This window comes from Colius striatus, chromosome 5 (assembly GCF_028858725.1).
Source record: "Colius striatus isolate bColStr4 chromosome 5, bColStr4.1.hap1, whole genome shotgun sequence".
Classification (NCBI taxonomy): domain Eukaryota; kingdom Metazoa; phylum Chordata; class Aves; order Coliiformes; family Coliidae; genus Colius; species Colius striatus.
In genome coordinates, this window is record NC_084763.1 from 55,688,016 (window position 1) to 55,703,592 (window position 15,577).

Consider the following 15,577-nt stretch of genomic DNA (forward strand, 5'->3'; position numbering starts at 1 on the left):
GGGCAACTCTGGCACGGGCCAAAAGGGTTACATGCTGGTTGGTGAGGAGCTGTGCCAGTTCATGGGGCAAGATGCTCTTATTTCAGGGTTTTGCCATAATTATCCAACTTAAGCATCCAGATGAAGTCAGAAACTGACCACTATCATAATGATTCATTTCTTTTAATTGATCTTAGGATCAATAGAGAAGAGAGGCAACCCCAGTCCTTCAGTAAGTGTTTCCAAGAGCAGAGGAAAAGAAGGTAGATATGGTGTTTGTGTTTAGTCTTTAGGTAGTCTTGGATCTCCCATGTATTGCCACTCTTCCTGTAGTACAATGTATTTTATTACAGCAGCTGCTATAAAGCAGCATTTGTACATGTCAAAAGCAACAGGATTTCAGTATCAGTGCTACATGGAGGCAGTGACTAATTTCTTGTCCAAATTATATGTGTTTTAAAGAAAACATGAACCTGTAGAGTCCCTTTAGTTGTCCTGACTCTACAGAACCAGTCTCAGACTTTGTAGCTTTAAGTGCTTCTTTCTTCATACCTTTTGTCATCTGTTGAAAATGAGTCTTCCAAAAGTACACTATACAATTTGTACCCCACCTCATGCCACATGTTACTGGCATGTTTTATCTGCTTGGGACACTGTTGAGGAGTGCTGAGCACTCACTCTTCCCAGGGCCATCCAGTGCTAGTGCTATCTGGTTTCACTGCATCACCTCTTTTTCCCTTGCTGAGGTTATAACAATCCTCAGAACTTCATTAGTGACAGTAGGGTTTCCTTACACTAAGGAATTCTCTTCAAAGAAAACCAACAGCCCACTAGTGCATCAAATACTTGGAATAAACCAAAAAAGCTATTTTCATTTAAACCTCTTAAGTTTTCTTAACTGACTTGAGGTGATTTAACATTATGTTGATAAGAACATCAAGTCCATGTGTAAAGAACATCCCCCAGATGTTAGCATCCAGAAATAGATGTATTGTAGAGCTAAGAATTTATTCCTGAGACTGAGCAGATCAGTGTTATATTTCTACCACAAACTTTAGTAGATAACAGAGTTGAATTGTTTTGATTATATAGAGTAGAATCTGTGTCTGAGTTGTGTTTTTCCCAGGCAAGAACTTAGAGCTATTTTTCTTACATTTTTTTTTCATGGATTTAGTATGGAATAAATCAATTTGGAGGTACTGTCATGGAACATTTATTTGACTCTCATTAAGAAGATCAAAACACACTTTAGAACCACGGACTTGAATTCTTAATAAGGAAAAATGTTCCTCCTGGTTACAAAGACATGGTTTTGCAAACCAATGGAGCTTGAGATTCTACTTCTGATACATATTAACTATGTTTTCTGAGAACAAACCAAGTTCTCTAATTACTCCAAATTCCTTCCACAGCTCCAACTTTGCACAGCTCCCTGCTGATAGTCTTTTCAGTAGTATTCTCATATTCATGTGCATACTCCAGTTATATCTTTTACAGGAGTACTACTGCAAGAGTTCTGTTCAGAGAGTATTTTACTACTCATAAGGTTTTAGCTCATCCATATAGTTTGATTATTAGTTTTGTTGCTGGCTTACTGGAGTCTCTGTGTGTTTACTTCTTATTCATATCTTCTGGAAAGACTTGAAAGCCCTAAGTAATACTGTGACCTTGTAGTTGGATGCATCCTACAGAATGAAAGAGTAGTAATCTCAGATGAGGAGAGATTAAAGTGAGTGAGACATAGGAAATAAGTAGGTGTAAAAAAGGAAAATAAAGTAGAGAATATGAGCCAAGGTTTCAGGAACAACAAAGTAAGCTTTAATCTGTCTAACACTGCATGGAACTGAAGATGTTGGTGGGTAAAACACACGTGAGTTGAAAGCAGAAGTTCAAACTATGGCCCTTTCACTTGTACTCTGAGTCCCAAATGCTTGATGTCCCTGAGAAATGCTGGTCCAAGGGTGATGAGTTATATGTCTTCTGCCAGACAACCCACTGTAGCCTGGTAAGGAGTGTCAGCCCCAGTGCTTCTCATGGAGGTGAGCCAGAGAAACATCAGCAGAGCCTGTTAAATGTGAACTGCATGGTACCAGGAGCATTTTCCTGCAGAGGTCCGTGGTGGGTAGAGTGATGTCACTGCACAGGTCAATGTGGTGAAGGTGTTCTGTGTCTGTGCCAGATATGTGGGGAAAAAGATGTCAAGGTGGATAGACAGTGGAGGTGGCTGCTGTCAACTGCAGCAAGTGAAAGGAAGGAGTGGTATATAGAAGAAAGGAAACAATGAGATTAGAAGAAATTGTGGGGAGGAAAAAAAAAGGTAACACCTTAACAGAAGACATGCCACAGAGGTTCTCTTGGCAGAGAGAAGCCTATCAAATCTTGTCAGACTCGTAGTCTATGTTGTGTTTCTCACAATTTCCAGTGACCAGGTTGAGATCAAGCCTCTTTTCCTGTGAGCAGCCCCACTGACAAACTCCTGTACTACCTTGAGCAGAGCACCTCACAACAGAGGTAGCCTTACTTCATAGTTGCTTTCAAAAATAGTCTGCAGGCCTTGTAGAAAACAGGATTTCCTGATGAAAATCCAAACCTACAGCATGCTTTGTGTTTTCTTGCCTTTTGCCTGATCTTGATTAATTCTTTTTCCTATTTAAAAATGAAATCCCAGAGCATTTAATGTCAGATGTCTGAAATGTCTGTGTTATGCATCATGTGAGTGACCAGTGGCTTCTGAGGAAACACTAGTTGTGATGCTTTCCCTCCATGCAGTCAGTGGACATAAATATTCACATGGATGAGTACATAAGGCTAAGTAGATGATCCATACATTTGCTCTTAAGAAATAGAAATAGTAAAGTGTTGCTATTTAAAAAACAGACACTGAAAATCTTCTTCATAGTCCTGTAACCAACAGTAATGCAAAGATGTGATATAGTGAGTTTGGCAAGGCACTGATAGGTAAGTTCCTCTGCAGGATGGAGGGGCACTGAGAATTTAAGGGATGTTGGAATTGGTTTTCTAATTTTACATGCAAATATTGAGCTTGTGCAGGAGTGAATAAGTTCACTGCTTGTGCAGTAGGGCTTAGCTGTCTGTATTAGTCCTGTGAAGCTGAGGAGGAGGTTTCTTGAGTAAAGGCTGCTGGATTTGATTTGAAAGGTGTATGTTTTATTTGCAGAAGAGGCAAATAGTAATTTGCTATTGTATTCCTTTACTGCCTGGTTTTATATATCTATATATAAAGTTTCTATTAGATTTGGAGTACTAGTGTGATTTGATAAGCATACCTTTCTCCTCAGAAGTAGGAAATTGCCTTGCCCTCAGAGCAGAGTTCACTTTGATGTAGCCGTGAGCAGACCAGATGTTGAGCTTAAACCTTCGATTTCCAACTCTTTTCCTAGTGAGTCAAGAAGGATGAGCCCTTCTGGAGTCATTTGTCTCTGAAATCTGCCTCAGGATGCCAAGGATTTCACACTGAAAATATCTCCATTCGGTGCAGAGTTGAAATGGTGTTTGTTTGGGTACTGAACCATGGCTAAAAGGAGATGGATGATCACTCATGACAGTCAGTTCTTGGTGCTATGTCAGTCAGTTGGCAATATGGTTATGAAAAAGCAGTGCTTGACAGGATGGAATGTGATCCTGTGGGATGTCCTGTGCATTTACAGCCTCAATTTCCAATTTCAGGGAGGAGAACATTGCTATTATCAGGGAGAAATTCGAGGAAATCCCCTATCATTTGTTGCCTTATCAACGTGCCATGGATTACAGTAAGTCTCCTGTTTTGTTTTTACTGGCTTTTGCTTATTATTAGTCTTTTAAGCAAAGTAAAACTGTTTACAGTAAAGTAAGAGCTAGTTATTTACCTACTGTTTTTTGACCTTAACAGTCTTTTTTTTGAATACTTAACAGTCTTTATGAAAAGTAACATTAATTTGAACATTGCACAAGCCTTCTTTTTATTCACTGTTAAAGCACACAAGTTTCTTTTCTCCTTTTTCTTTTCTTTTTAACTGAGGACATCTATCAGTGTCTAGATATTGCTTTAAAATAATTTATTATAGAGATAAAAGAGTAAAAGTAGCTGAAAACATCCTATTCTACAACAATAAGAACCATGGCCAATATTGACATGAACCATTTGGGAATTGTGTTCTTTTCTCGTTCATATAATGGTGTGTTTTGTCTTTCTTTTCTACTCTCTTTACAAAAATGTGTCAGTTTAGGGTTTCTCTTGTCCCATCCATTTTCTTCACAGAATTGCTCATTGCTGGTGCATGGGGTGATGCCTTTGATATAGTAAAACCTTGGAAAATCTGAAAGAAAGGATGTAAAACTATGCAATGTGATTTTTTTGAAGTACATCAGTTTAGTTATAATTAAAGTGCCTGTAATTAGAAGGTTACATGGAACTCTGTTGATTGTATTGCTTTTGGACCTCTCTCCTTTTATAGCACTACTCAAAGACACTCATCAGGTTTTCAGAGCAACCAAATACCTTCAGTGTCTGTTGAATATGGGGATTACAGGATCTTGGTGCTTTTCATACTGAAATCAGCTTGAAATGTCAATGGCAGCAAGAGTGAGCCTGTGTGGAGATTACCTGAGCTTTGCCTTTTTCTGAGAAAGTAGGGCTTAGCTGATGGAAATCTTCAGCTCATGTGTCTATCTCAAGCTATTCTGTAGTTTTATCAGCCATATAAGTACACATATTGAAGTGGTGCCTCTTGTATTTGTACATCCTCTGTTAGGAAGGGGGAGAATCCATGCAGAAAACTTGTCAGCCTTGCACTTGTCTAATTTACAGCTGTGCTTATCCTTTTTAGGATCAAAGTTGATTAGCTCAAGAAACCTGAGCCCAGTTTCAGTATGGACAGTGAGCCTAAAAATAATAGCAAACTCTAATGCATGGTGAACCACTTCATAGCTTCCATTAGCAGTGATCCATTAGGTCTTGGCCCCTGCTAACTCCTAGGAGGAAAAGCAGAAAGGAAGGAAAGCCTGCATGCGTCCTTTACTGCCCTTCTATGGGTTTGTTCTTAAGACTGACCTTCCTGTTGCTGTGTTTTTAACTCACATTGGTCTTTTCTAACATAGTTATGTGATACATTTTTTTCCCCATATACTTTAGCTCTCCCTTGAGAGTTGTCTTTATTTTCCCTCTTGTTCTGGTACAATAAATTTCATCAGAGTTAACCTTCACACAAGATACAATACGACACTTACTGTAACAGGCTGGTAATTCCAGCATCCAGGATGAGAAAGTAATATTTCTTCAGCTGTGTTAAACTCACATTCTCTGACACTGCATTTTCATCACTACAGCTAACTCCTTCACAGCTGATTTTTAATGCTAAGTAATTACTAGAAGCACACACCAGCAATCAGAGCTCCATTCTCCAACCAAAGTTTGTAGCATCCCTCTGGAAAAAGAGAAGCTGGGGAAAGTTAACAGCTGGCTGAACATGAGCCAGCCCTGTGCCCAGGTGGCCAAGAAGGCCAAGGGCATCCTGTATCAGGAATAGTGTTGTCAGCAGGAGCAGGGAGGTGATCATTCCCCTGTACTCAGCTTTGGGGAGGCAGCACCTCAAATACTGTGTCCAGTTTTGGACCCCTCTCTAGAAGAAGGACATTGAGATGCTGGAGAGGATCCAGAGGTGGGCTGCCAAGCTAGGAAAGGACTTGGTCCATGTCTAATATGAGGAATGACTGAGGGATCTGGGGCTGTTTAGCCTGGAGAAAAGAAGGCTCAGGGGTAGACATTATTGCTCTCTACAACTACCTGAAAGGAAGCTGTAGCCAGGTGGAGGTGGGTCTGTTCTCCCCAGTGACAAGCAATAGAACAAGAGGAAACAGCCTCAAGTTGCACCAGGGGAGGTTCAGGCTGGATGTGAGGAGGAATTTATTTGCTGTAAGGATTGTCAGGCATTGGAAGGGGCTGCCCAGGGAGGTGCTGGAGTCACCATCCCTGGAGGTGTTTAAGAGCTGGGTGGATGTTGCACTGAGGGAAATGGGCTGGTGGTTGATAGGACTGGGACAGAGGCTGAACTCCATGAGCTTAAAGGTCTCTTCCTTTATGATTCAATGAAGTTATCTTCTAATAAGGTTTTCAGGGCAGGAGCTTTGCTTTCATGAGTTTTAGAAAGTGCATAAGATAGAACAGATGCCCTTAATAGAATAACAAGCTTCACATTCCCAAAGTTCATGCTAATCTCTCTTAGTTATTATTACCCCTAGATCTTGGCCAGTAGCAGCAAGTTTGTTCATACATGTGAGAGAATGTTGGTTTTTAAATCATAAATACTGAATCCTTCTGTTGGCAATGTCTATATTGTAGCCTTCCTTTTATTAGTTAAATCAATTGAATGACTGACTGACAGAATACTTAAAATTGTTAATACCTTCTCTTAATGACTTTGCTAGTGAGAAATACATCCCTGCAACCTTAACTCTGAGCAAGCCATTTAGTTTGGAATTATTTTCTTGTTTTCTGTGGGATATGTACTAACCACAGTTTCTTAGGAGTTAAGACAATAAGCTTTGAATGCAAACACAACTGGTTGCTGGGATATAAATAAGTTACACTGAGACACCGGGTTGTACTGTGATTTTGCTGCCTGCTGGTGGTGGATATAAAAACTGCTGTTAGTGCTGCAAACTAGATTTCCACAACTACAGATTTGTTTATTTGAAGAATATGTGTAAGAAAAATGCAGGCTTTGAGAAATGGCCCATGTTTTGTGATTGCTTTATTTCTAACACATCTGTGAGCATGTGAGTTGTTTCCAGAGCACTGGGCTACTGATAGAAAAGAGTCATGAATGCTTTGAGTGGGCAAGTCACATCTGCTGGTCAGCTATGACTAAGTCTTATCACTGTTGTGTGACTTGATCAGAGATCAGAGCTGCTGGATGCAACAGTTGCACAAGTTGTTTGCTGATAGCTTTTCATCTTGCAGACTATGCTTAAGTGAAACTGCAGTTAGAGGGAAAGGAAGTTTAGCCTGATTAAGACCTGATTCCCAAATCTCTTCTTATTCCTGGGCAAAGAAACTTCAGCAGGTGCTAGAATATTTGTCTCAAGCTACATAGACAGTATTTATTTCTAAAGGAAATTTGAAAGGCAAAGCTCCTTTAAATTGTAGTTATACTCATGATGACACTTTGATATATGTTTTACAGTCAGTAACTCAAGCCTCTCCTGTGAATGCTACATGGTTAACCCCACAATTGAATGACATGAAGAGATGTGTGCTCATCAATAGCTGTAATGGTTTCCAAGCTTAATAGATGCTTAGATGTTCCTGCTTAATAGTCAGGAAAAGAATGGCAATATTTTACTGACTGCAGAACTAAAATCAATGTTGCTGATTTAAAACAGAAAAGTCTGCATAAGAAAGAAGTATCTGGGTTTGTTGTTTATAATTCCAATGGGAGTGGCTTCGTGCCTGAAAGTTTGCTAAAGAGTGATCTAAACAAGTAAACAATCTTGCTTTCATGCTGCTGCTGTGTACTGTGTGCCAAGTTTGAACTCAGAGTTCATATTTATGGCCAAGCTTGAAGCCTTTAGTAGTGGCACTTTGAAAGGGGCATGCTGATACAGCCTAATCACAGCCATACAGGTATACCACTGCAATGAAGGTAAAATTACAAAGGGGAGAAGAAAAAGCTGATTTGATTGAAAATCAGAATGGTAATGATATGAGAAATGTCCTTACAGAGTAATGCCTCTATCAACACTTTCTTTTAAGGTGCCATTCAACCACACTTGTTCATCCTGCATTGTGTTAAAGACTAAACCTCAGTGTGCTCTTTGCATAAGTAAACTTATGCAAAGAATAGAAAATATTCTTGCAAGAATGGAGCCCATCTCTTCTGTACATTTGAGTAGTGATGCAAAAAAAATCTGGTGTTACTGTCACAGGCTATCTTCTTGCATTAATAGAGCCTTAACAGTTTAGTTTATTCTTCATCTAGAGTTGAATTGTGTGCTGGAATTTAATGTGGAAAATTGATGATTGTGTGTAGGCAAGCAAAGTGACAGATTTTTCTGAGATACGTAGCAATATGTTGATTATGAATGACCTTCAAATTGCTGTGGTCGAGAAGATTTTATGCTGTTAAGAAGACACCATGAGTACTTTACTAAAACCATGGGTATGACTGAAAGCCTCATCCTCTCTCTTTTTACCACAAGCCATTGGATGACTGTCTGATAGGGTTTCATATCTCCTTATCAGGTACATCATGTAATGCCCACGTTGATATGATAATACATATAGCCATTCATGTTTCCTAGAAATAGAAACTGAAACTAATGCATTTTAAAAGAAAGGACCATCTGTCATGATTATTACTGTTGAAAGGCCCAAACCAGTCCTCTATTATACCAATTATACCCTTTGTACATGGTACTATATGAAATTACTGAGGAAAGAGTTATTAAAAACCATTAAAACCTAAGGATCAATCCAGTAACGTTTTTATTTGGGGGAAAGCTGTGTGCAGGATCCACATACATGTGTGATCCAAATACATGTGTTCCCCAAGATAGGTCTCATTTATGTGTTGCTGGTACATCCCTCTTGCATGGGACTGAGGGCTCTAAACTGGGTTTTCCATTGACTGAAATGAGACATTTTTTGTGGTGTTTATATGTGTTGTAGAGAAGTTTTGGGGAAGAAAGAGGAGTCCATATCATCACTGGAGAGAATACCTGTCTTTCTGAAGTGAAGAAACAAAGCATTGACTCAGAATTATGCTCAGTTCTTGAAATAATTTTAACTGCTTCCTTTTCTAAAGATTAAAATATTGAAAATAGATGAACTTCTTAAACCTGCCTCCTAGTATTTGTTTGTTAAATCACTGTTTACGTTTCCTGCTCTTGACAGTGGGATGTTCTATGATGGGAACCATACATACCTGATTGAGCCAGATGAAAACTACACTTCAGATGTAAGTAGAACTTACAGTAGTCCTGCTGTGTGTGTTTGTTGAATACAGACATTCATGGGTACAGAGTAGGCAGAAGGCTCTGAGACCAGAGGGTTATCCCCTCATTCCAAACTCACATCGTCACAGATGAAAGACCTCAAAAAACTGATATATTTGTGTACTCTGTAACACTTGGATGTAGAGCAGAACCAGCCTGTGAGTGCCCTGTTCCCTTCTTGGGCACTTCCCACTCTGGATTCTCTAAGCATGCACAGTGTCTCTATTTACTGAAATACTTGATGTACTCAGATAACTGAGGCATTACTGATCACATCACAGCTGGGAAGAGTGTAGAGTAAAAGTGCCTTGCAACTTGCTTATTCACTAGTGTAATGTGTTGGATAACAAAGACCTTTGGAACTATTTCATGCTCATGAAATGGATTAGTATATCCAAGTTTAATACATGCAATTATTTACCGTTTCAGGATGACTTCCATTCCCACTCTGTTTACAAGTCCAAGTTGTTTGAGTTTCCTTCGGATGACCTGCCATCTGGTATGATTGTTTAAGATCCATGACTTCCTGGCTTGTTTTAGCCTAAGGCCAAATTTCATTATTGCATTTGATACAAAATATTCTGACAGTATATTGTTTATTTGCATATCTGCCATTATTCCTAATGAAATAAAAAAAGCACTGGGATAAAGAAATCTGAAACACTGAAAGCATTGGTAAAGAACCTGAAGTGCTTAAAACCACCTGAATGTAATGAGTCAAACCTCTCCTGGACCTTCATATTCTGATGTATGTTTCTCATAACAAGTCATGCAGTCTATGGACTGCATTGTATGCTTGTGGTTGTAGAAAGGAAAGGACTGAGGTAGCCTAAAGATGATGAAAGTAAACCCCACGTTGCCAGTGGTTGGTAACACTTCATGGATTTTCCCTGTTTTGAGATACAGTGTGAATACCATGGTGTGAGCATAAACCTGAGAGACAAGAACTTGCCAGATATCGTTGCTGTTCAGTGACTCTCTCATCTGCAGTCTGTTCAGCATCTATCACAGCACTGGCTGTAGTGCACGTCGTGCCTTTCGGTACAAATGAATTGGAATGCAGAAGTGGTTTCAAGTGCTTGCAGTGATGAATCCCCCCAAAGTTTGTATTGTGTGAGGAGGGAGAAGAGGTCTTTAGAAAAATGAGTTTTCATCTGAGAAGCTGGCTCGTTAATTGAAGCTCAAATTGCAGTATTTGTGGCATATCCCCATTGTGTCAAGGATTTGTCAGTTTTACAGATGCATTTTCCTACTCTGCAGAAGGTATCCTAGATAAATTAAACTCCTTTGTAGACACTGCCATTTTGGTAGAAATTACCTCTAGGCTGATTTCTTCAGGAGAGTTACAGATGTCCAGTGATCATGTTAAAAACTATTTGTCCCACAGTAACAGCTGAATCTGGGATCTTACAGGGCTGGGCACTGCACATGGATGGGTCCTTCCCTGGAGTACAGTGTGTGCAGGTTTGCTAGTCGTTAAGGAAAGTAAAATCATTCAGAGAGCTAATGAGAAAAACCAAGGGAAATTGCTACAATTGGGTCACCCAGCTTGATTTCAGTTCTGAAGAAGGAATCTTTCTGAGTCTGAACAAAAGACTTGATGCCTCATGTCCTCTGCTGACGATTGCCCAGGCGAGGTGGAGGAGGTGTTGGGATGGAGGAGCAGCACACAAGGCTCATGCAGTGCAAAATGTTGACATCTGTATCATGAAGCTTCCTATGTATGTGCACTGTAGACTCATACCATGCTTACTCCCATGCACTTGTGGAGATGGTAGTATAATGAAGACAATTTATTGACTTTAAGGCAAATAATAAAGTACATCTTCTATTGCACTTTCTTGAGGATGTGCAATTTGGAAGGTTGGAAATATAAACTCATTAGCCACTGCTGAGTTTAAAATAAAGTCTCTGTCTCAGGTTGTTAAAGTAGGAGACTGCTAAAGCTGATACTTGGTAGATAGCTATCAGCTGTCATCAGATTTCCTAATAATGAAATTATATGTTTTCAAGGTGTTGGAATATACCAAAGCTTTCTTGATTCAGAAAAAAAAAGGGACAAAATAGGGCTTCAGGGTTTTTTCCACGTTCAGATGTGCTTTTACAGTTGTGATTTTACTGTAGCTAACAAATCAATAGTTACTACTTTTGCTGTACAAAGCCCAGCGTGTGACATGATGGAAGATGTTGCCAGTAGATTGCATTAGAGTCCCCAGATTGTAGAAGAGGTTGAAAAGGAGATTTAATTGTAGAGTGCTAGTAGTCTTCATCATACAAATATCTGTAATGTGGATAAGAGGTCTAAGATAATCTTCTATACATTAAATAGCACATGTATGGAGAATGAAATGTTAGCTTACAGTCTGTTCCCTCACATGCCCACATTTGTTTTTGTAAAGCTGTTTGGAAAAGTGTTTCTGAGGTTCAAAGTGAAAGTTCTAGTAGATGTAATAGATGATATTCTCATTAGGAAACCCACCATTTTTCTTCTTCTCTGATTGTTCAATTTATCTCTGTCTTTTAAGTCCTCCTCCATGCACAGGCACAGCTCCAGAGGATGAGAGCAGTCCTCAGTACCTTCTCCTTCACCACCCTTTTCCCTGTGCCCACAGGGGCTCTGTTGTTCCTTCCCCAAGCCACTGCACACCGTGTCCCACCTTCTCTTTTGCTCCTCACACATGCTGCCCTGCCAGTGTGTCTGCTTGGCACTACCTCTTTCCTCACAGCCTTGAGAGTGTTGACTGTTGTCTTGATTTTTGTTTATTCCTTTATACAATGTCTGCAATTAATTGCCAATAGTATTATTGTGATTGTTTGTTGACTGTGTTCTTTAAGTAGCACACCAGAATCATCATCATTATTATTAGCCAGCACTGTGTTAGGTTGTGTCATCAGAGTTTCTTCTATTCCTTATTACCTTCTATTCCTTATTAACCTTCTATTCCTTATTAACCTTCTATTCCTTATTAACCTTCTATTCCTTATTAACCTTCTATTCCTTATTAACCTTCTATTCCTTATTACCTTCTATTCCTTATTACCTTCTATTCCTTATTACCTTCTATTCCTTATTACCTTCTATTCCTTATTACCTTATTCTCTAGCCTGAGGAGAACTTTGTTGATGTCAAGGTTTTCCTCTTACCTTTAAAGGAGTCTGTATGTAAGCTAAGATTTCCACTCAGTACTGCATTAGGAATAAACTGGATGTATCATCAGCTTCAACATTGATGCTAGGGGAAAAAAATAAGTAATAGGGCTTGCTCAATATCAGTGATAGTAAAAGCACACACTGGCAGAGCATTTGACTTCATCATTTTTGTTTCTCACAGTCTGTATTGAGACACACTGAGCTGTGGCATGACCTTAGACCACACTATGTTATTAAAGTTGTTGCTTTTCAAGTAATGTCCTTTTGAGGTCATTTGAAAGATGTGTGGATGTGGCACCTAGGGACATGGTTTAGTGGGACATCAGTTTAAAGTTTATGGTTGGAATTGATGCTGCTCAAGGTCCTTTCCAACCTAAATTGTTCTGTGAGTCTTTGTTACACTTTTTCACGCTCATATGCTCCCATCTGCGTTTCCCATGAGTTTGCTGGTCATATACCTGTGCTGGAAATATTCCATATTCCTCTGGCTAGAAATGTGCCCTGCCTGACTTCATCCAGCTTGTGAATTATAGTGCAGTGTTAATGTGTGCTGATGTGTTAATGTTAATGGCTGCATCGTTCTGCTCTGCAGATGACTGACTTCTGATGGTGGGTAAAATGATCACATTTGCTGGTGAAGTTATCTGAGACCCTTATATGCATACTGTGAATTATTATTTTATTGATTGAAAAGCTATGTTTTTACCACTTTCATTAATCATGCTGTAAAACCTAAAATGACAGGTTGAGAGACAGTTGTTTTGCACTAGAACATAGGCAATACTGGTTTGTCTTATCAGTAACTGGCCACTCCTGCTTAAGTTTAGGACTTATTCCTGATAATATTTGTCAGATGGGCAATTCAGCTTCCTGTTGTACAGCTTTGCTGATATGACTCTGCCATCAAATTACTATGAGCATTGTTTTTAATCTTGTTTGAACCCTATGCAGAAATTGCACAGTTAATGTATAGCAAGTGAGAGGTGGAGCTCTGAGAAACTCCACCAGTGAAACTGAACTTTATCACACAACCAAAACTGGTGTACAAATGTATGTGAGCTGCAAGTTCCACAATTCACACAGCTCCTGTGTGCTCTGCAGTAAAATCACCCTGAAATACTGAAAGTAGCTTTCAGTTTCTGAAGACTAAAAAGATGTCCAAAGCTGCAGAAAGCAGAAAAGACAAAATATTTAAGGGAAAAAGACTTATTACAAAATATGCAAGTGCAAACATTGAATTCAAATGCCTCAAAAGAAAAATCTTCTTGGGGTTATGTGAATGGTAAATGTATTTATACAAGATAAGGAAAGAGATTTCTGTTGTAAAGGGAAAAGTGAGGCAAGGACTATGGAACTAAAAGATGGAAATATTGAATATTTAAAAGGATGAGAGCAAGTATTGCCCTCTGCTTGGTTTATAATGTGTTCCTTTCCATGAGCAGCTAGTAATAGATTTGGTGAAAGAGATTTGATGAAAGAAGAAACCACTTGGTGCTTGTGATTAGAAGTTTAAGAAATCAAAAGACACAGAGGGAGGATTAGCAGGGGGAAATATTGTATTGATAGTGAGCATTGCCAAAACCTCAAAAGGTTTCTCCTGTAATCATATGTAATCATCTTAAAGCACTAATTCTACCTTCCATGCTCTTCTCATTAATTTAGGTAGCTATTGTGAGAGCTGTATGGTTGTCTGCTGAATCCCCCAAAAATGTGACTCACTCCATGGAAGTGCTGTGCTAATAATATTCCATTCCCAGTGTTGGTGAAGTTTGACAAGGAACATCTGCTGTTTGACACCCACTGATCATCTGTTTCAGCAGACCCAGATTACTAGTAGAGTTTTTAATAACAACCCTGTAACGTTGCCTCGTTTCTAGTTGGAAACTAGAGTTTAGTTATAAGAGTTGTTTAGAGTAAAAGAGTTGTTATACAGAAGAATGCCATGCTACTGTCATGCAGCATCAGGCTTACTAATTGTTGGGCTATTATTCTTGTTAAATGTTCAATCTATTGGCCTGTGCTTTCTGCTTAGAGTTCTGGCAAATGAATACGACGTCACCAAAGTTCGTTGTAAAGCCAAGACACAAAAGAAGTAAAAGACAGGTATGTGCCAATATGCTTGTTTATAAGTTATATGCCATCCACTTTGTTTTCTGTCTGCTGGATTCATTTGTGCAGATGGAGTCCTGCTGCTGGTTTGGCAGGAGGTCTCTATATCAATGCAGCTATTGTAAAAAGAGGTCTTTGGTGTTGACAAAATATTGTTGGGTTCTCTTGTACGTTGCCTACCTCAAGAGTTACAAGATATAACCTCAAGAGTTACAAGATATAACCTGAAGAGTTATAGCACTGCTAAATTATAAATGAAAAGTAGCTAAAATATTTGCTCTTATTTTGAGTGTGGAGTTTTATCAGAAACTCCCAATTAATGAAACATTAAACATTTGTTAATGTTGTAATGTTGACAAGTAGCTCCTTCATCTCACTTGACTTTGATTTGAAATAAATACTCAAAAGTGAGCATTCATTCTCTGTTTATGGAAGTGGGGGAGCCACTTAAGTGCAGGTGTACCCTGTACCCTGGAAAGATAGCAGCAATTCTTTGTAATTTAGGAATGGAGCTCAAATGATGGTGTGGGTCAAAGCAGAGGTGGGTCAGGGGGACTGAACAGTGCAGGCAAAATGAAATACTGATAACAGTGGGAGGGGAAGATGGCTTTAACTAATGCAAGCCTGTCAGAGGCAAAAGAGAAGTGAGAAAGACACTGGAGAATTTCCAGCAGTCATTCTTGACAGTCTTACTTTATATCAGGTACTTTACTTGTTACTGGTCTATAAACTAGCTATTACTCTGCATTTTTAAATCATAACAATATAATAAGTCTCCTGGAAAGCCCAGGGAAAAAAAGTCACCGTGAAGCAGCCCAGTTGTAAATGTTCCAGGATGCAAAGTAAGCATAACACAGAGCTGAGTATTGCATCCACTCTTTGAATCGAGCAGTGTGCAGATCAATAAGAGAATTGTTATAGAGATCCTTCATAAAGAGTGCAGGAGGGATCCTTTATGGGGATAAAAAAGAGTTTATAGCTGACACAGCCATGAGATACAGGCCCCACTGAGGATTCCCTTTCTTCCAAAACAGTGGGATTTAACAGGTTGAAAAACTTGGTTTCATTGTTGAAGGTTGTACAAATGTGGTGGAGCTGAAAGAACTTTTTAGAAGTGATGCAGCTAAGTTTGCTTTTTAAAATGATGCCCCAGAAGTTTCATGAATATCTGAGACCAGAATTAAGACAGTAGAAAAAAATGTATGCATGAGAAGTGTGGTTTGTGAAGCCACGGAGTCTCTTACAGTTACACTCTCTCCGTAGGTTCGTCAGATTGCACGTAAAGTCGAAAAGGAAACAAAGTACATTGAGTTAATGATTGTAAATGATCATCTAATGGTAAGACTGA

The 15,577-nt window shown here is 39.1% G+C and overlaps 1 protein-coding gene across 1 annotated transcript in view; it reads left to right on the forward strand.

Moving 5' to 3' along the window:
* The window catches only part of ADAM22 (ADAM metallopeptidase domain 22), a 124,309-nt gene that overhangs the window by 64,930 nt on the left and 43,802 nt on the right, over nt 1–15,577 (forward strand). Inside the window, exons 5-9 of the mRNA XM_061996254.1 lie at nt 3,667–3,749; nt 8,870–8,933; nt 9,400–9,469; nt 14,153–14,223; nt 15,493–15,567. Coding sequence (XP_061852238.1) covers nt 3,667–3,749; nt 8,870–8,933; nt 9,400–9,469; nt 14,153–14,223; nt 15,493–15,567 — 363 coding nt within the window. The remainder of the gene's footprint in view (nt 1–3,666; nt 3,750–8,869; nt 8,934–9,399; nt 9,470–14,152; nt 14,224–15,492; nt 15,568–15,577) is intronic.